The 21,306-nt window shown below is 43.4% G+C and overlaps 2 protein-coding genes across 3 annotated transcripts in view; one reads left to right on the forward strand and one right to left on the reverse strand.

The window, feature by feature from the left end:
* Window positions 1–361: 361 nt before the first annotated feature.
* Erh (ERH mRNA splicing and mitosis factor) lies at window positions 362–11,113 on the reverse strand. The gene is made up of 4 exons (XM_059279024.1): window positions 10,937–11,113; window positions 8,527–8,614; window positions 3,845–3,965; window positions 362–847 (listed from the first exon to the last, which is right to left on the reverse strand). Exons 1-4 carry the CDS (start codon window positions 11,096–11,098, stop codon window positions 745–747), a joined length of 474 nt encoding a protein of 157 aa, XP_059135007.1. The 5' UTR covers window positions 11,099–11,113; the 3' UTR covers window positions 362–744.
* The window catches only part of Slc39a9 (solute carrier family 39 member 9), a 44,173-nt gene continuing 33,742 nt past the window's right edge, over window positions 10,876–21,306 (forward strand). The window contains exon 1 of one of the 2 annotated variants that reach the window (XM_059279023.1): window positions 10,876–12,174. In XM_059279023.1, the coding sequence (XP_059135006.1) occupies window positions 12,079–12,174 (96 nt within the window). In that variant the 5' untranslated portion in view covers window positions 10,876–12,078. The remainder of the gene's footprint in view (window positions 12,175–21,306) is intronic. The other variant, XM_059279021.1, reaches the window with a different exon arrangement.

Below are 21,306 nucleotides of genomic sequence, written 5' to 3' on the forward strand. Positions count from 1 at the left end.
ACTGCAGCCAGGGTATTGTTTGCAGTTAAGATGCTCCACAGGTCGGGGGTACTAAATGCATTTGGACTATTTCCAACTTGTCATGGGATGTATTCCCATTGTTGAGTCTAGAAACATCTTATGTTTGCATCCACAGTAGATACAAATATTGTCACTACAACTGAGATTTATTGATTGCTGGAAAAATGAGGTAAAAGCTTATTACCTTCATATAAGTAAATCACAGCAAAATGGGCCCAAATACATAAACTGTCAAGTTCTTTATGTAGCTGCCTATTGATTTTAAAACTGATAAGGCTTTGCCAGACAATTCAATGTTTAGAGACAAAAAACCAAAAATCACTCAATAAAAAAACATAGCTACAGAACATTTTTTATTTTTCACTAAGACTTTCCCAGAGGACATAACTAAGCTGTCACCATCCCTACCCCCCACAAAGGGTTAGTGCACTCACTGCTGTAAAGCAGATACAAACAGTTTCCAGGACTGGAACCAACCTTAACTGGCCAAGAACACTTTCTCTCTGAATTATCATAAAAATGTTTAAGTAAAAAAAGAAAGGAAAGGAGCAAAGGGGCAACGGTGGTTTCGAATGAAAAGATCATTCACTATCGTGTCATACATTCAATCTTGGCTCTAGTAACAAAATGGAAACAGGGTTACTATCATACAAAATGTTCACTACAGCACGCTGTATGCACCTGTTCCAAGCCCACCCTCAGCCCCCAATGCTTCCAACTCAACTACTTCCCAGCCTGTTGGGCCTGTCGACGAAGGAGCACGTAGATCTTCTCTTTGATCCAGTCTTTGTTATAAGGCTGGTACGTCTGTGTATCAGCTCGGTAACTGAGGAACAGAAAGAAACATGCAAAGTTACAGAGGTCAGTTAAAGCCCACATTATAACTGCCCAAGTGGCTTCAATATGCACATTTTCACACATGAAGTGAAGCAAAAGTGGACGATGCTGTTGTTTTAACGAACAGATCTGCATCACTTAGTATAATCTTATGATAGTAAAAGCCAAGTTTCAGAGAGAGCTCTTAAGCACTCAGTTACATACCTATTGACCAAAAACCATGTGTTCTCTCTCCCACATAGCTTCTATTTTTATAGTTCCTTTAGTGCTTAAAAAACAAAAAGCTAAACACTAGTATAAGTTTTAGGTCTGCTAGATTTGTTTTGAATCAACTAAGAAATCTCTAAAAGAATATTACTTCAACAGTGATTTCCTGCTAATATGTAAGGAACTTATAGTTTAGGATTTGCCTTTTAAAAGGCCTACAAATGCCAGGCGGTGGTGGTGCACATCTTTAATCCCAGCGCCCAGGAGGCAGAGCCAGGCAGATCTCTGTGAGTTCAAGGCCAGCCAGTCTACAGAGTGAGATCCAGGACAGGCACCAAAACTCCAGAGAAACCCTGTCTCAAAAAACAAAACAAAAGACAGGAAAATTTCAGGACATCTCTTTCAGAAGAGAAGGGTGAGACAGGAAGACCAACAGCAGCAGAACTCTATTGATAATGAAGGTTTTCAGAGCATATAGTACCCTGAGCATCCAGCCAGTCAAGGTATCTTTATGGGACTTGAACAGAGCAATTTTCCGGCTGGCCTAAAACTGAACTCTCTCTGGTGAGGAATCCATACTGAAGTTGTAGTCTAGGGCTGGAGAGATAGCTTAGTGAGCAGTTAAAACACTGGTTGCTCTCCCAGAGGACCTGGGTTTGATCCCTAGCACCCACATGGCAGCTCACAAGGGTCTGTTACTCCAGTATCAGGGGACTCAATATTCTCTTCTGAGTTCCAAAGGTATTGCAGGCATATGATACACAAAAACACATGCAGGCAAAACACCATACACAGAAAACAATAAAAACAAAACCAAAGCACTGTAGCATAAAAGGCAGAAAAGCACCAGGTGTGATGATAGAGAATTCCAGCACTCAGAGGCAGGGGATCAAGTTCAAGGCCAGCCTGGTCTACAAAGTGAGTTCCAGGATAGACAGGGCTACAGAGAGACCCTGTCTCAAGAAACAAAACAACAAAGACAAATAGGGGCGGGGCTGTAAAGATGGCTCAGTGGCTAAGGGCACTTTCTGGTCTCCAGAGGACTTGGATTCAATTCCCAACACCCACATGATGGCTCATACTTATCTGTAACTCCATCTGACAGCCTCTTTTGTCCTCTGAGGACAACAGAAATGCATGTAGTAAACAGACATACAGGCAGGCAAGACACTCATACACATTAACAAAAAAAAAATTAGACAAGCGATAGTACTTATTAAAATTAAAGATGTTATTAAGTAGAGAGTATTACTTTAAGTATCTGAATTAGCTCACTTAATCTTTTTTAATAACCCTGTAAGTATCTACTATCTTTAAAAATAAAATAAGAGAGGAAATCAAGGCTTAGAGGAAGTAACTTGTAGAATATTTTAAGGTCTGTTACTTTTATTTATGTTGCATTTGTTTAACTCTCTGAGGCTGTGTTACTGTAACTGTGTAAGACACCTGATGGTCTAATAAAGAACTGGTCAATAGCAAGGCAGGAGAAAAGACAGGCGGGGCTGGCAGGCAGAGATAATATACAGAGGGAGAAATCTGGGAGGAGCTAAGATCTAGAAGCCAGAGAAGGAGTTAGACTCCAGGGGCCAGCCACCCAGCAAGCCACAGAGTAAGAGTAAGATTTACAGAAGTTAGAGAAAAGGAAAAGTCCAGAGGCAAAAGATGGACGGGATAATTTAAGATAAGGAAAGTTGGCTAGAAACTAAGCCAAGCTAAGGGCAGGCATTCATAAGTAAGAATAAGCTTCTGTGTGTGATTTATTTATTTGGGAGCTGGGTGGCGGGCTCCCCAGAAACGAACAGTTAAGTGATGCTGGGCAATATTCCCTTTTTTCTTTAGATCATAAATCTTGTCAATCACTTTACACATCAGAGTTAAACATTCTTGGCATCAGAACCCTATTAACCTAGCTAAAACTCTACATGCTATGTTTTTCATGGTATTAAGGACTGATATGGGGCTTTGTGCTTAGTAAGCAAGCAGTCTACGATGAGCTACATACACCCCAGTCCCCTCTTACCTTTTATTCTGAGACAGGACCTAAGTTGTCTAGCTTTACACTTTCCATCCTCTTGCCTCATCCTCCAGATTAGCTGGGATTTCAAGACTCACCCCCATACATAGGGCCACTTTCCAATAATGAAAATAAACTCCAAAGGAATGCTTTCTATAAGCAACAACCAATTTTTCCTGAGTGATAGGCCAGAGGTTGTTTATTACAAACACACAGGCCATTGCCTAACACACCTAACCAAATACAGTCAGTTCTTTGCTAATGTGGCTTTATGAGAAATAGTCTAAGAAGTGAATCATTTTCTAGGATTGTTCTGTTTATATATATCCTAATTAAGTACCAATCTAGTCTACTTCAAGGTGTAGACTACAGTACAATATTTACATCAGCACTACTCAAATAAAATTTAGCTATAATTATAATAGGCACATTAACATCTAAAAACTTCAAACCAATGAAACAAAAACAAAAACAAGTTCACACAAGCTAGGACTAAAACTAAATCTCAAGAAAAGAACTTCTTTTCTTAAATGAAAATATGGAACCAATTACTTTAAGAAAAAGACTAAGAGGATGAGAAACCCAAGAAAAAGACTATTAGGTCTAGGGTTCAAACAATGTGAAACTTTTAAATTAGCCCACCTTCACCCTACAATGTCAACTGGCACTTTCCTATGCCTTCGGCTTTATATTGCCAGTTTAATTTCTAATCTACATGTAAATGAAAAACTATCAAATTTAAAAGATAAGGTTGCTAATACTTACACAAGACAGCTGAGATCTGCCAGATCATCGATAAAGTCAAACAACTGACTGATATCGTATGTGATGGAGGGGCTGTTGGGATTCATTCTCTTCAGATGTTCTTCATACATTTTACAAACACCTAAGGGGTGGAGAACGACACAAGAACTTATGATTGCATAAACTTCTACATATCGTAAGTCATGCTATATTGTCAGTTATCCATTTTAGAAAAACTGAGCTGGAAAAGGACTGCAGGTTGATCACTTGTTTTAATTTTTGGGACTAGCAATTTAAATTTATGAGAGTATTGATAACCATTTTGTGCTTTATAGTGAGAGGACTACTTCAAACCACTGGAGCTGAAAGACATTAAAGGTTTGGACTATGCATCTGGGTAGAGCCTGTGTTTGGCCCTCAGCAATGACCCCGCCCAGACAGGTTTTTTTGGGGGGGGGGGGGGAAACAGGGTCTTTCTACATAGCCCTGGCAGTCCTGAAACTCACAGAGATCTTCCTATCTCTGCCTCCCCAGTGCTGGAATTAAAGGCTTGTGCCACCACCTCCAGATTATACTGTGGTTCTTTTTTACCAGGTCTCTAATCATTCTAATGCTGCAGAGCAGAAAAACCCATTTCCTATTTTACCTTCAAATTTTGATGCAATGGAAAAAGTGACAATAACATCAATGAAGTTGGAGCTTATCTTGATATGGTGCTTAAGACCCTAGACTCTGGATTCATTAGGAATCCAGAAAGCCAGCTCATTTACCATAAAACTGAGGACCAATGACTCCACCCAGCAAACCTTACCCGGCAAACAGTATATACATTTCTACAGGGTTCTACATATTATCTGAAATAATGCACATGAACATCAGCACAAAGCTAAGCTTGTAAATACTCTGATACAAGGAGATAATAAAACCAGGTGTGGTGGGCACACCCAGCACTTAGAAAGCTAAGGCAGGCCGGGCGGTGGTGGCGCACGCCTTTAATCCCAGCACTCAGGAGGCAGAGGCAGGCGGATCTCTGTGAGTTCAAGGCCAGCCTGGTCTACAGAGTGAGATCCAGGAAAGGCGCAAAGCTACACAAAGAAACCCTGTCTCGAAAAAACCAAAAAGAAAGCTAAGGCAAGAGGATCAAAAAGTTCAAGCTCAGCCTCAGCAACATAGTGAGTTTGAGGCCAGCTTACGATACAGGAGACTGTCTCCAAAAACCAGAAACAAAAACCCCCAATCAATAATCACAGTATATTAACAATTATCAACAGGGTACATTACCTGTCTTTTTTTTTTTGTTTTTTTTGTTTTTTTGGAGACAAGGCTTTGGTGCCTGTCCTAGATCTCGCTCTGTAGACCAGGCTGGCCTTGAACTCAGAGAGATCTACCTGGCTCTGCCTCCCGAGTGCTGGGATTAAAGGCGTTCACCACCACTGCCAGGCCCATGACCTGTTATTTTAACCAGTCAAGCATTCTATAATACTGTTTCAGTCCATTGCTACCACCAACCACTCTAAGAACAAATGCTATCAATATTAATTACCTGTGGGCAACATGCCCTACACTGTAATACACAAGCCCTTAAGGCACCTCTAAAGAAACTCCTTAAAATTTCCAGTGACAGGCTACACTCAGTTTTACATGTTTTTGTGTGTGCTGGCACACGTTGAGGTGAAATGTCATCTTGCTTCATCTTTGAAACAGGGTCTCTTCACTAGCCTGCAGCTCACTCAGGCTAGGCTGGCCAGTCACTAGGATCCACTTGTTTCTACAGCTCAGCATTAGGATTAGTACATACTACCAGGTTTGACTTGTTTACAGGGGTATTGGGCTCTTACACTCACGGGTGCTTACTCCTTTGCTGACTAAGCTATCCCTCCACTCCCTTCTAATTGCTACTGACATATTACACTGAAATCATATAACTGATAAAATTAAAAGGAAGTGAAGCCCAGGAAGGTAAATTCACTGCTCGTCCCCATTGCCACGTTTAGTGATCACAGACCATGCTGATCTGTCACCACCAGGAAGAACTAACATTTACTCAGCACTCCACTACAGGCTGTAGCCAGAGCAACAAAAAATTGTTAGAACTAGTAAATGAGGTACCAAGGCTGTAACATACAAGATAAATATATGAAAACCAGCCGGATTTCTATACAATTAAAAGTAAACTAAAACCAAACCAAACCAAACCCAAACCAAACAAAAAAACTCAAAAAACCATTTTAACTCCATATACAATATAATAAAGCTCTTACCAATAAATTTAACAGAAGCTGACTTGTGGAGAGGAGGGAGGGGCATACAGGTAGATGTTCAAGGAAGAGAAAGTGTTTGCTATTGGCAGTGGGAGGCTTGAACCTAGGGCTGTATGCACGCTAAGCAAACGCTCTACTCCTGAGCCACACCCCAGCCTCAGTCCCCCCACCTCGGCTTTATCAGAAAGCACCAAGTGTCCAGCTCAGACCGTCAGGCTGGCTTCAAGCTTGTGCTCCTCTCGTCTCAGCCTAAGTGCTAGGATCCCATGATGACGGTGATGTCGTGCTCATCTTTTAACGCTTTAAAATGGGAATTAAACCACCACTTCTCCTCTTCTCAACAGTGTCATATGTAGCCCAGGCTAGCCTTGAACTCACTGTAGCTGAGGATAAACTTGAACTTCTGATCTTTCTGCCTCCACTTTCCAAGTGCTGGAATTACAAGTGCTTACCCTTCTACCTGTGTATGTGGTGCCAAGGAACAAACTCAGGCTTTGTACATGCTGGACAAGTCACCCTATAAAATGAGCTACATCCCAGGCTCAAACTACAATTTCTAATCTAAGAAGGAAAATGGAGTTATAAAACATAGAAGAACCTGAAATGCACACTGCTAGGTTGCAGAAACCAGTACAAAAGTGTGTATGCAATAATTCCAACTGACACAGTGGGCCTGTAGGGGGTGTGTGTGGGGAGAGGAGGGCGGTGGTGATGGTGTTAGCATTCAAGGATTTAACTATGGGTTGAAAACATTTGAAAATCAAATTCCACAGGTACTGAACATTTATAGAGTTTCTTATTTCCCTAAGAAAAAAATGTATAATAGTTATTTACAACATTTACACTGTATTAGGTATTACAGGTGTAAAGACTGGTTGTCATGGGTCTGGAGGGTGATACAGGCATAGATTTTAAGGGAATGAAACCTTTCTTTATGGCCATCTATCAAGAAGCACATCATCTAATCAATTTGGCAAAATTCACAGAACTGAACACCACAGAATGAACCCTAATGTAAACTAGGGTGAGTTACCAATGTGTCAGCCCCAGCTCACCACTGTTAACAACTGTGCCACATCAACGTAAGATGTCAATGAATGAGGTAAGAGGAGAGGAAGGACTGACTTTATAGTCTGTTCAATTTTTCTATAAACCTAAATCCATCCATCAGTTAAAGTACATTAATTAAAAACAAACCAGAGGCAGACACAGTGGTACATATCTATAATCCAAGTACTCAAGAGGCTAAGGTAGAAGACTCTTGCATTCTAGGTTAGCCTGGATAGGTATCAACACTGTCATAAACAGACAAACAAGTTATATTTTACTAAGATTAACAAAGGCCAGGAAATGCCACTGTCCAAAACCTAGACATGACAACACAGACCAGGAGACATTATGCTAAGACAGCAGGCCTCTACCTCCCAAGTGTTGGGATTAAAGGCGTGCACCACCACCTACTGGTTCCCTTTTCATCTTTTAAGAGTAGAATTTAATGGCAGTGCCAAGGGTATTGCACTAGCTACCTTGAAGTGAAGTCACCTTTGATTATAAGCAGCTTTTGTTTTTATAGGCATTATTAATCACTGTTAGATTTGGAGCCTAACCCAGTTAAGTTTTGAATAATCAACAGTTTTAGGGACTTGTTGAACAGACAAACCAAACCAACTATATAGCCTTTTGATAGAAAGTGGCAAAGATGCCAGGGCAGTGGTGGCACACGCCTTTAATCCCAGCACTAGGGAGGCAGAGCCAGGTGGGATCTCTGTGAGTTTGAGGCCAGCCTGGTCTACAGAGTGAGATCCAGGACAGGCACCAAAACTCCACAGAGAAACCCTGTCTTGAAAAACAAACAACCAACAAAAAAAAAGTGGCAAAGAACTAACAACTTCCTAGAAACAATGTAGGGCAGCACATCCTGATAACCAGTCTGTGCTCTAATGGTTTACCTAGTGAAGAAACATCAAAAGCTAATTGCTCCTTGGGTAGGAGTGGAAATCTAGCAAATGCACAATAAACTGTATTGATCTGCTTCTGTGAACCTTGGCTTTCTCTGAGCTAACTTATTTTCTAACATTTTCATGGGCCTTTTTTGTTGTTGTTGTTTTTTGAGACAGGGTTTTTCTGTGTAACAGCCCTGGCTGTTCTGGAACTCACTTTGTAGACCAGGCTAGCCTCAAATCATAGAGATCTGCCTGCCTCTGCTTCCCAAATGCTGGGATTAAAGGCTTATGCCACCACCACCCGACTAGCTTTTAACATTTGATTTAATAGGCAGGTTATGAGATTTCAGAAGGTATTCTCAGAGCCAGCCATAACAACTCCCTAGTGCTATACTAATCAAGAAATCTCGGGGGAAAACCAATTCCAGTTCTCAAATGCTATTTATCTCACGAGAGAACGGTCTCAGACTTGATCAGTTTACCTTTGGTGACCACTCACCTTCCATGCACTCATTCACAGACTCATAGTCCGCGTAAGTCCTGCCTTCTGGTCTCTTGGTAGGCTGTACCAACAAAATGGTGTGAGACTGAAAGAGAAAACAATTTCAATGTACATCCTAACATGCATTTCAGAAATTCACATCATGACATAAGGCCCTTGCGTATGACACAAATGTTATTTATTAGAACGTAATTAACTAGGTTGCTCTTCCCACAATACGGAAGCCTCTGTCCATGTTATCAGTGCTGGGCTGACAAACCTCCTAAGTCAGCCCCTTACTCTGGGTCATTTCTCCAACTCCAAATTTACGTGCCAGCAAGTACTCACAAAAGTGACCATGTACTCTCTTCTACCTCTCCTTGCCAACCTTTAAAACCTGTTTTCTGTCGCCACTGGTCTCTAGTTCTATTAACTCTCAACAAAAACTAAGACATGGGGTGATAAAGGGAGAGGAAGAGGGGAATACTATAATCACTCTATCAACCTAAGGTCTTTTTCCAACTGGAGCACAACAGTGGAACCTCACTTTTATTCAGGAGTTACTCTCACATCAAGGTGTAAGATAAATTAGTAATATAAAATGAACACAGTTAATACCAGCCTTAAATGGAATCCTGGTCCTCAGGAAGAAGAGCCAATGCTCTTAATCACTAAGCTGCCACTCCAGACCCACTTCTTACTATCTTTAAAAAAAAGAAAAGAGTCGGGTGGTGGTGGCACACGCCTTTAATCCCAGCACTAGGGAGGCAGAGCCAGGCAGATCTCCTGGGGTTCAAGGCCAACCTGGTCTATAGAGTAAGATCCGGGATAGGCACCAAAATTTAAACTATCAACAAATTGGAACCAAGATGTCTTAAGATCTAGGTTTTCTGGATTAAAAAACAGTACTTTAAATCATGGGACTAGATTTGTCTTATAGGGGTTCATAAAGGCCAGCTTCTCAAAGCACTTTCAGTATATCACTTGTTGAGAAGTAAATAGTCTTATGAGAACTATATTTATACTCTTGCAATGGCTTATCCTAAACAAGCTATTCATTCTTTGCCACATTTTTTAAATTTTAAGTCAAATTAAGAAATAATTTGAGAGCGGGCGGTGGTGGCACACGCCTTTAATCCCAGCCCTCAGGAGGCAGAGCCAGGTGGATCTCTGTGAGTTCGAGGCCAGCCTGGTCTACAACACAAGATCCAGGACAGGCACCAAAGTTACACAGAGAAACCCTGTCTCAAAACAGACACACATAAATTTTTTTTTGAAAGAATACCATTTGAAACGTGTACACACACACAATCCTGCTCCAAATAAATCCCGTGAACCTCTCTCCCTTTTGTTTACTAAAGAACAGGAGGGCTGGGGTACTGGAGAGATGGCTCTGAGGTTAAGAGCGCAAGCTGCTCTTCCAAGGGACCAGTTTTCGGTTTCCTGCCCCTACAGGGTTGCTCACAATCATCTGTAATCCCAATTCTAGGGAATCGGGCATCCTGTTTTGTCTGCCGCAGGCACTGAACCCAAGTGGCACAGACATGCAAGCAAAATACCAATAAACAACAACAAAAAAAAATCTTTTAAGACTCCCGGAAGCAAAACAACAATACACGAGAGGGTTGAAGAGATAGCTCAGTGGTTAAGAGCACGTGCTACTCTCACAAAGGACCCGAGTTTGGTTCCCAGCACCCACATTTGCTTGTTCTAACTCCAGATCCTGGGGAATCTCACACCCTCTTCTGGCTTCCGCGGGTACCTGTACTCGACATGCACAAACACAGACACATAATTTAACACACAAAACAAAAACCTTTACAGAACGTATAAACCATACTTTACTACATCCCTGTCAGACTCTAGAGCCTGGACCCTGGAGTCTCTTTTCAGGCTCCGCTCTCAAGAAAAGCAAAGTAAGAACAAGACCGAAGGCAAACCGGGGCAACTGAGGACACTGAAAAAGGGAAAATACTTCTTTTTTGGGGAACACTGCGGGAACGGCTGAGGAGGCACACTGCAAAGAAAACCCGACCCCCCAGCCCCGCAGGCGACGAACAGTAAGGTGACGAGTGTGTCAGCTTCAGGAAAGGCCATTGTTCCCACAGTCCGCATCTGAAGAGAAAGAGCCGGCACCCCACGCCTCCCTCTTCCAGGCGGCAGCGATCCGCAGACCGTGCACCCCTCTGCCCACCGCACACCTCGCCCCCTCCAGCAGGCGGGCGCGCAGCCGCAAGGCGGACCAGGTCCGGGGCCTACAGCGAGGCCCCGCGTCTCAGCGTCGGGAAGGGGAAGGGTCGATCCGCGAGCTGGCGGGGCGGGGAGCAGCTCGCTCGCGCGGGATGGGCGGGCACAGGAGGAATGGGAAGATGGACGGAGCAGGGGTGGCCCCAGAAGTCGGGGACCCCGGCCACCGCGGAGGACTCACCATCGCGCCAAACGCTTTGCTGCAGCCGCCGCTCAACACCGCCGCCGCCGCACACGAGCTCAGCCGCAACGCCGCCAACAGCCAATCCCGCGAGAGCGGCCGCCGGAAATCGTCGGAAGCGCGACGCGAAAGAGCCTTTTTGGACCATGGAGCGTCGCACATTTCCGGTTTCTAGAGCGGATATTGACTCCGTTTCGGCCATCTTGGGTAAGGGCGCGGAGATGTGTAAGAGAGAATCTTGCCGCTTTAGAAACAGTAGTTTGTTTCGGGACGCTGCCTTCTGTGCTTCAGTTAGCCGACGGGTGACTGAAATGATGGAGAACACAACAGTGACACTAGTCTTTTTTTTTCTTTTTCTTTTTTTTTTTTAACCTTTCTAAAAAATGGCGGCAACATAACTCCCGCGGCCTATAGGTCCGTTGTAACCCGGAAGTGCCCTGCTAAAGAGGGGGCGGTGAGACAATCCGGAAGTGGGAGTAATGAAGAGGTGCCACTTGGCGGCCATGGCAGCTGTAGTATTGGCGACTCAGGGTCAGGGCCTGGCTGAGGGAAGTACCATGGGCAGCACCCGGTGTAGGGCAGAGACAGCGTTGTATCGACTTGGCTGTTGAATCCTCGGGGCCCACTGTTGACTTGCGGGACAGCTTGCTCGAGGCTAGACTTGGAAGGGAGTTTGCTGGGACTGGTGGGCTGGTCCCTGGGGGCGGATCACCTGCGGGGCCACCCTAGGGAACCCGGTACCGACCGAGGGGAAGACACTTAGCTTTACTTTTTTTCCTGCTGCTACCAGACACACTGTCTAGGGGAGTGGGTCGTTTTGCCACCCTCATTCCGAAGATTGAAGAGCTCTCTTTCGCACAGTTTCTCCATCTGTTACCTACCGGAACCCCGGTGATTGGCATCCAAGAACCTGAGATTGAACAAAGTTTCCTCTGGTGCTAGTATCAGCAAAAAGGAGCCTGCTTCTTGGTACGCAGGAGAGCAGCGTGATTCGTGAACACACCGGCTGGTGGCAAGGTTGAAAAAAGTGGGAAACTCCCTTGTTCTCCTGGAAAAACCACACGTCTAAAGAGCCTAAGCGCCTTTTCAAACCGCTGGAATTTTGAAGCCTGGTGGTAGAGGGGTGACTGCAGGAGGGCAGAATGGATGATTTTCTCTCCATTAGTCTGCTGTCTTTGGCGATGTTGGTGGGATGTTACGTGGCTGGAATCATTCCTTTGGCTGTTAATTTCTCAGAGGTAAGAAATTCTCGTTTTTTGCCAAGTGTTAGGATGGCGCTAGACATAGTGATATTTGCAAAGAGAAGCTGTTTCTCAGCCCTAAGGTCTCATTAAGGAAAAGATATGTAGTAGTTCACAGTAGAAACAAAGTTTACCTTCAGTTCTATAAATATTGTGTTTGTTTCTTTTTTTTTTTGTTTGGTTTTACTTATTTATTTTTATTTTATGTGCATTGATGTTTTGCTTACATGTAGGTCTGTGTGAGGGTGGGTGCCAGATCTCCGGGATCCGGAGTTACAGACAGTTGTGAGCTGCCATGTGGGTGCTGGGAATTGAACCCCGGTCCTTTGGAAGAGTAGCCCGTGCTCTTAACCCCTGAGCCATCTCTCCAGCCCTTTGTTTTTAATTTGTTAAGACAGGGTTTCTCTGCGTAGCTGTTGCTATCCTGGAACTCTGTAGACCAGGCTGGCCTCGAACTCACAGAGATCCACTTGCCTCTGCCTCCCAAATGCTACGATTAAAGGCGTGTGCCTCCACCTCCCAGCTCTGCTCTATAAATTTTAACGGAGAGTAGTGGATAATCCGCTGAAGAACCTGGAGTGTTCAGACTCCTCTGAAAACTATATACAAAAAAACTGGGGCTCTGTGCATTTTCCTAGAGAGAGGCACGGTAGTTACATTCTGATGGTTCCCAGAGGTTTCAAGAGACCAAGGTACCAGATAAAAACAAATGGAGACTATGACTTTGTCCATGTGAGTCAAAATCAGTATAACAATTGCTTGAGAAATTATGGATTTTTTTTTTTTTGAGGAAAGCTTAGTTGTCAGTACTACAATCAGTGTGACAAAAAACAAACAAACAAACAAAACTCAAACCAAACCAACAAACAAAAAACTAAAGTAGGTTGTTATTATCATTTTCTTTCAAAGAAGCCAAGAACTGGAATGGATATTCTGAGATTATTTCAAATCTGTTTGCTTAGAAATCACTTTTTGGTTAATATGTTTGGACACTTGTTCATTTGTTAGGTTGTCTTCCCTTAAACAGGTTAGCTGAAGGGGAGAGAGGACACACACATCTATTCTTTAGATTGTCACAAAGAGTTCCCTAGGTGCACAGTGCTCAAAGGTTTAGGGAGAAAAACTACTCCAAGAGAATTTCAGGGTTTTCCTCAAGATCAGCACTGAAATAAGCCCTTGCCTCAGTTCTATTCCTGAAAGGACTAATTTCCTCAAAGGAAGATGAGGGATAGATGAGGCGTGAGGTAGGCGTTGAAGAGAGTCAGAAGAAAGGGCATTGATGGTGGAAAACCAGCCTGGGTGGAGAGGGTGGTGAGGCAGGCAGTGGAGAAGGTCAGCCTTCAGCCAGGGAGAGGGACGCTTCTCTTGGACTGCGCTCTTCCTTTTCCATTGCGTTTTCATCTGTGCCCTTTTGGGATACAATTATAACATGAAGACATTTCATTTTATTTTGTATATATGTTATGGATATTTTGCCTATATGTTTGTCTGTGTACCACATGCATGCCTCATGTCATTGGAGGCCAGAAGTCATGGGGTCCCCTGGAACTGGAGTTAAAAAGGGTTGTGAGCCACCCTGTGGGTGCTGGGAATTGTATCCGGGTCCTCTGGAAGAACAGGCAGTGCTTTTAACTGCAGAGCCGTCTCTCCAGCCCCTAACAATAACACATTTTAAAAAAGTTATATATTACCTAACTTGACTCACTGAAAGGGCTGGGGTATAGCCAGATAATGTTTGCCTAGAGCATGCAAGGCCTAGGTGTGGTGTCTAGCACTGTCACAGGCAAAACCCACAGCAGACTCCCTGAGCTACAACAAGGAAATAGGCTGTGTAACTTGAAAAGTTCACCAAGTATCTTGGAATGGGCGCTCTGACTCAGAGCTGTTCTCAGCCATTGTCCATCGTGGCAAGGGTACATAGTACATGTACTACGTAGCTCATAGACAGATCCAGCCCACAGACTTACTGTTAGATTAGCATATTTAAATTTTCGTTACTGTTTTTTCTCATGTCTTCTGTCAAGATAGCAGAGGTCACCGGACAGTGCTGGAGCATGCCTTTAATCCCAGCACTTGGGAGGCAGAAGCAGGCGGATCTCTGTGAGTTCGAGGCCAGCCTGGGCTGCAAAGTGAGTTCCAGGACAGGTGCAAAGCTACACAGAGAAACCCTGTCTCGAAAAACCAAAAGGAAAAGAAAAAAAAAAAAAAAAGATAGCAGAGGCCTCTCCTTGACCAATGAAGTTCTCTTTTGGGTTACTTTCCCGCCTAGGCTTTCTGAACCTCCTGTTTTTCCTCTAACATAATATATTTTCTTTCTTTCTTTTAAAATATTTATTTATTTTATGTGTGTGAGTATTTTGTGTACCTAGTGCTCTTGGAGACCAGAAGAGAGCATCAGATTCCTTACAACTAGTTCAACAGATGATTATGATCCACCATATTGGGCTGGAAATCGAACTCCGATCTACTGGAAGAGCAGCAGTGCTCTTAACCACTGAGCCATCTCTCCAGCCCAGCCTATATATATCTTCTTATACTTGTTTTAGAATTGGATTGGTGTTATTAGGGTGACATTTGTGAGGCTTAGATTGGTTTGTATATTTAAATTTTTTTTTTTTTTTTTTTTTTTTTTTTTTTTTTTTTTTGGTTTTTCGAGACAGGGTTTCTCTGTGTAGCTTTGCGCCTCTCCTGGAACTCACTTGGTAGCCCAGGCTGGCCTCGAACTCACGGAGATCCGCCTGGCTCTGCCTCCCGAGTGCTGGGATTAAAGGCGTGCGCCACCACTGCCCGGCTATTTAAATATTTTAATTGAGGTAAAATTTATTTATTTATTTTTTTGTTTGTTTGTTTTGATACAAGGTCTCACTGTATAGCTCTGGCTGGCTTTAAACTCACAGGGATCTACCTGCCTACCTCTTTCTCCCAAGGATTAAAGGTGTGCACCACCAGGCCTGGCTTAACTAGGGTAAAATTCAAGTAAACAATTTATAGTTTGGTTTTTGGCTTTTTGTTTTGTTTTGTTGAGATAGGGTTTCTTTGTGTAGCAGCCCTGATTTCCCTGGAACTTACTTTGTAGAACAGGCTGATCTTGAACTCACAGAGATCCAACTGCCTTTGCCTCCCAAGTTTTGGGATTAAAGGCATGAACCACCATGCCTGATGAGTTTTCTTTTTCTCAAACTTGGTTTTTGAATTTTTTGTTTGTTTATTTATTTTTTTCTACACAGAGAAACCCACAGAGATAGGGTTTCTCTGTGTAGCCCTGGCTGTCCTAGAACTTGCTCTGTAGACCAGGCTGGCCTCAAACTCACAGAGATTTGCTTGCCTCTGCCTCCCAAATGCTGGGATCAAAGGTGTGCACCACCACAGTCTGGCTGTTTTTTGAGGCAGGATTTCTCTGTTGTAACAGCCCTGGATGTCCTGAAATTCACTCTGTATACTAGGCTGGCCTCGAGCTCACAAGGATCCACCTATCTCTGCCTCCCTAAAGCTGGGATTAAAAACATACACCTCCATGCCATCTGAAGAATTTCTCCGAACAGAAATAAAGTCAGATGACTAATGGAACCATTAATTCTTACACACTAGTTCTCTGAAGTTGCTGTAGCAGAGGCCACTTGTTATCCCTGACGATTAGAAAGTGTACAGCATTGATTTCTCTCACTTTCTCCTCATCTGCAAACCACCCTTATCCATGCTTGTGTGGCTTTCTTTGCCTTTAGCCCTGGAGACTGTACCTTCGTGAATTTTTGATTTATGAAACAAAGAACAATTTTAATTGTCAAATTAATTATATATAACTATGGTAATGAAGATGCTAATTTTTCAGCATATGGGGAAGTGAAAAACCAGTCTTGTGATGAAGGCCATAGCTGGCCTTCCATAAATGAGGTCCTGTGTGGCATCTTGTGTTTTTTTAGATTCAGTTGCCTAGGAGCAGCTTGCTTTGGCAGTTAGTAACAGTGCTGTGGAAACAGACTGAGCCTATCCTACCTAGTGTACACTCAGCAGCTGCCCTGATCGATGCATGGAGTAGATAAAGATGGCCAGAGTGGGATTTTAGGTTGATTGCCTGAGGATTATTTTTGTTTTAAATTTCCATTCCAATCTAGACCAGTACATTTGCAAAAATGAAATGAAGGGGAACAAAGGCTAGCAAATGCAATCCCACAGGTGTTAGTAGAGTCAGCAGACATAAAATTATTCCTGTATTTGTAATGACTATATTGGTAGAAAAGTTTCTGAAGCCGGGCGGTGGTGCCGCATGCCTTTAATCCCAGCACTCTGGAAGGCAGAGCCAGGTGGATCTCTGAGTTCGAGGCCAGCCTGGGCTACAGAGTGAGTTCCAGGAAAAGGTGCAAAGCTACACAGAGAAACCCTGTCTCGGAAAAAAAAAAAAAAAAAAAAAACCCAACCAAAAAAACAAAAAAAGAGGAAGAGCACACCGATTGGTTATTCAATACCATATGGTCATCCCTGAAGGCATACGTACAAGAGAGGTTATACAGACTGACCAGGTTATATTCAGGAATATATATGTATATACTTATACATGTATACATGCAATAACAATGAAAAAAGACATGAGTTTGAAGAGAGCAAGGAGGAGTATATGGAAGGATTTGCAGGGAAGGAAGAAACGTAATTATATCATAATCTCAAAAACAACAACACAAATCCAAATCAGTGTGTTTGAGCCAGCAGTTCAACACACAGCTCTTGTCTGTGCTAGTCTTACAGGCTGCTGTAAGGCTGAAATGGAATAAGTCTAACCTAGGCCTAGAACATGGTAAGGACATTTGAAATGTGTGTGTGTGTGTGGGGGGGGGGGTTCAGTACTGCTTATAAAGCCTTGTAAGATCTTCATCTGATTTATATTTTTTGGGGGGGTGCAGTGAACTTTATTGATGGTATTCAAGAGAGTAGGGCTCCCTAAGCCTCTCGCCTTCTTCTGGGTGTGTGGGATGGAAATGTGAGGGGATATGCTCAGTGCTGGGAGCTGAGTAGGGACAGGGACTCCTCAGCCTCCGAGGGCCTCTCGTCCTCTCATGTTCTTGCTGGGGTGTGTGGTCCAGAGCTTCTCACTCCTTGGGACCATGAGGTCTACCACCCTGTTTCTGTAGCCATATTCATGGTCATACTGGGAAATGAGCTTTACAGAGTTATCATTGACAGCAATGCCAGCCCATAATCAAGGCTGGAAGAGTGAGTGTCAAGTTGCAGGAGATAGCGTGGTCCTCAGTGTAGCTCAGGATGTCCTTTAGTGGGCCCTCCGATGCCTGCTTCACTACCTTCTTGATGTCGTCATACTTGGAAACTTTCTCCAGGCAGCATGTCAGATCCACAGTGGACACATTGAGGGTAGGAACACAGAAGGCAATGCCACTCCGATTCCCGTTCAGCTCTGGGATGACCTTGCCCCCAGCCTTGGCAAGTGGATGCAGGGATGATGTTCTGGGTAGCCCCACAGCCGTGATGTCATGGACTGTGGTCATGAGTCCCTCCACAATGGTAAAGTTGACATGAATGGCCTTGACCAGCGGCCTAAGCAGTTGGTGCTGCAGGAGGCACTGCTGACAGTCTTCCTTGAGTGAGTTGTTACACATCTCATGGTTCACACCCATCACAAACCTGGGGCCGTCAGCAGCAGGGGTGGAAATGATGACACTGTGGGCTCCACCCTTCCAGTGGGCCTCAGCCTTCTTCATGATGGTGAAGACACCAGTAGAGGCCACAACACACTCAGCACCAGCATTACCCCATTTATGTTGTCGGGAATCTCCCTTTCAGAAGATGGAGATTGTCTTCCCATAGTGACAAGTTTCCTATTCGCAGCTTTGACTGTGCCATGGAACTTGCTGTAGGTGGAGTCATGCTAGAACATGTAGACCATGTAGTTGAGGTCCATGAAGGGGTCATTGATGGTGACAATATCCACTTTGCCAGAGGTCAAGGCAGCCCTGGTAACCAGGTACCCGATATAGCCAAATCTGTCCATGCCAACCTTCACCATCATGTCTTAGTGATGAGGCCGGCACTGCACAAGAAGATACAGCTGCCTCTGAAGAGGGAGGAGCAGAGAGCATGAGTTATAATTTTGAAAGTTTATTTTTATTAGCATTTGTTAGTTAGACATGACAGTGGGTTTCATTATGGGCTGTTTATGCATATATATGTTTTTGTCATCTCCACCCTCGTTGCCTTTACCTGCTCCCCTTTACCCACTGACCCCCTTCTTCCTACCTAGTCCCTCCTCCACTTTTATGTCTTTATTTCTTTCTTTTTGATGACCCAATGACTCTCTTTAGGGCTGCTGACAGGATCCTGGGTGAGGGGTTAATAACAGGCATGTTATTGTAGCTGTACCATGAAGAAATTGCTCTTCCTCCCAGACTGCCCATTTACTATCTGTAGATAGACAGGGAGGGGCTGGGCTGTGGCTTCTGAGCCCCTCCTCCCCCAGCTGCTATTATCTGCTTACAGGTTCTACAGGAGGTGACTTTGGAAAGGATGGTTCATGAGCCTTTTTCCCTTCCATCACAGGATGTTGACAGGCCCAATTTTGTGCTGGTAATCACAGGTGCATTGTGAGCAAGAGTACAGTGGTGATGTGATGTTCTGAAAGCAGCATTCTACCTCATTCCACATAGGAACATGTTCTTAAATTTTCTCTCTCCTCTCTTCCATGATGTTCCCTGCAATTTGGAGAGGGTGATATAAAAGTTCCATTTATGGAAGGTCACTCACTAGTTTCTTATTCTCAGAACTTTGAGTTAAGAGTCTCACAGTTACCACTGGCCACTGCTAAAAGAAACTTTTCTGACCAGAGCTAACAGCAGCACTACTCTGTGGGTATAAATGTAATTGTTCAAACAGCAATTTAACGGGCACATCACGTCCATCTAGCAAAACAGTAGCAGAAGCTTTCCCACTAGTGTTTATGACATGCCATCATGTAGATTTACCCTCCTGTGGAGAAGATCCCAACTCAGATAAGGTTACCCCATAACTGACTTGCCCCTGTTGCACCACTAGGCACTTCTTGCCTGGCTGGCTGGTGGTGTAGCACACAGGATTAACAACCAACTGAGACTTTCAGTGATGATTCTCCTCCAGCAGCCTGCCTAGCATCCTCTGACACTATGTGCTAGCTAACAGGAAGGAAGCTTCCAGCTCAGTTCCAGCTTGATTTATCTGTTCCTGTAACCAAAGTATAGGCTGTCTTCTGCACCAGGGTCTTATCATCTAGTTCTGGTGGGCAACCACAGCCATGACAAATGCTTATATTGTTTGGGGGTCTTCAGAAGCCTCCTTGACCAACCACTGGTAGAGAGGTAGCCCACCTACCTTAGTTAGGGTTCCTGTTGCTATGAAGAAACACCATGACCAAAGCAACTTGGAGAAGAAAGGGTTTATTTGGTTTACACTTCCATATCACATTCATCATCAAAGGAAGTCAGGACAGGAACTTAAGCAGGGTAGGAACCTAGAAGCAGGAGCTGATGCAGAGTTCATGAAAGGGTGCTCGGCCTCCTTTCTTATAGGACCCAGGGCCACCTGTCCAGAGGTAGCACCACCCACAATGGACTGGGCCCTCCCACATCAATCACTAATTAAGAAAATGCCCTACAGGGTTGCCTACAGCCCAGTCTTACGGAGACATTTTCTCAGTTGAGGCTCCTTCCTCTCTAACTCTAGCTTGTGTCAAGTTGACATAAAACTAGCCAGCACACCACCCCTGGTACTGGAATTTTCATTTAATAACTTACAGTTTTTTGAAGAAACTTTATCCTTATAGGGTGCTTCCATTTACATTATTTATTTATTTTTATTAGCTTGACATTAATGAGGTTTTCTAAGGCTTTTTCATATAGTCTTAGTTTTGGTTGCTCCTCCCTCTGCACTTCCTCTCCTCCCGATTCCCTGACCCTCTCTGACAACAACAACAACTACAACTACTACTACTTCTTCTTCTTCTTCTTCTTCTTCTTCTTCTTCTTATTATTATTATTATTATTATTATTATTATTATTATTACTATTACTAGAGACAGGGTCTCATTTTGTAGCCCTGGCTGTCTGGGAACTCACTATGTAGACCAGGCTGGCCTCAAACTCAGAGGTCCTTCTGCTTCCTGAGTGGGATTAAGGGCATGGGCCACTACTCCCAGCCTGTTTTATAATCTTTACTTTTTATTTGGGAACTAACTTTTTTTGTTTGTTTGTTTTGGTTTTTGAGACAGGGTTTGTCTGTGTAGCCCTGGCTATCAGGCTAGCCTTGAACTTACAGAGACTACCTGCTAATGTCTCTGAGTACTGGGATTTAGGCGTGCACCACTACTGCCCAGCTGAGAACCAACATCTAATAATGAGGAGCTTCCCTCTCATCTCCTCCACAATCACAGAAACTGTTCAGCGTTTGTTTGTACTGCAGAGGTCTGTGGTGGTTGGCTTTAGCATTCACGGGTAATATTTCCCTTGGAGAGCCAAGCTTTGTCCTGTAGCCTCCCTCCGTTGTGGCAATCTTCTTGGCATTTAACTTCTTCTTCCTTTACTTAAATACTAGTTTTAAGCTTTGTTCGGTCCTTTCACAGTTTGAAGTTTTCTTTGTATCTGATTATAATAAGTGATTCATTCATAATAGGTATCTCTGGGTATTTTGACTTATCACCAAATGAAAGGCTGTGTGTTTGCAGAACAAGTTTGTTCAGTTTGCATTTTTTCTGGCAGTGGGTCCCCTTTAAGGTAGGTGTGACCAAGTGGCATTGTCTGTTGTCTTACTCTTTTATTGCCTTATGAGAATGTAATCTTTTGTGCCTCTTGAATTTCATTTCTGAGTTCTAAGACTTTAAATTTTACCTCAGTAAATTTAACCTTATGTGGAAAGCAGCCAGTAACATGTCTTTCATCAGATCTGAACTACAGATTATTGTTTTGTAATGCCCTATGGCTGATAAAACTAAGTTTAAATGAGACAAAATCAGGATATAATAAGATTCAATATTTTATGAAAATTTTATTTCTTCTAAGATGCTATATGGATATACATAATTAAAATGTACTTGTATGATTAAAATAGTCCTTTCTTTCTTTCTTCCTTCCTTTCTTTCTTTCTTTCTTTCTTTCTTTC

This window comes from Peromyscus eremicus, chromosome 14 (assembly GCF_949786415.1).
Source record: "Peromyscus eremicus chromosome 14, PerEre_H2_v1, whole genome shotgun sequence".
NCBI lineage: Eukaryota > Metazoa > Chordata > Mammalia > Rodentia > Cricetidae > Peromyscus > Peromyscus eremicus.

What these genes read in the sequence shown, in the direction of transcription:
- Erh (XM_059279024.1), bottom strand. Translation starts at nt 11,098, where the DNA reads ATGTGCGACGCTCCATGGTCCAAAAAGGCTCTTTCGCGTCGCGCTTCC. An exon ending in GCAAAGCGTTTGGCGCGATG is followed by an intron (nt 8,615 to 10,936) that starts GTGAGTCCTCCG and finishes TTTCTCTTTCAG; the next exon opens with TCTCACACCATTTTGTTGGT. An exon ending in TGTGAATGAGTGCATGGAAG is followed by an intron (nt 3,966 to 8,526) that starts GTGAGTGGTCAC and finishes TCCACCCCTTAG; the next exon opens with GTGTTTGTAAAATGTATGAA.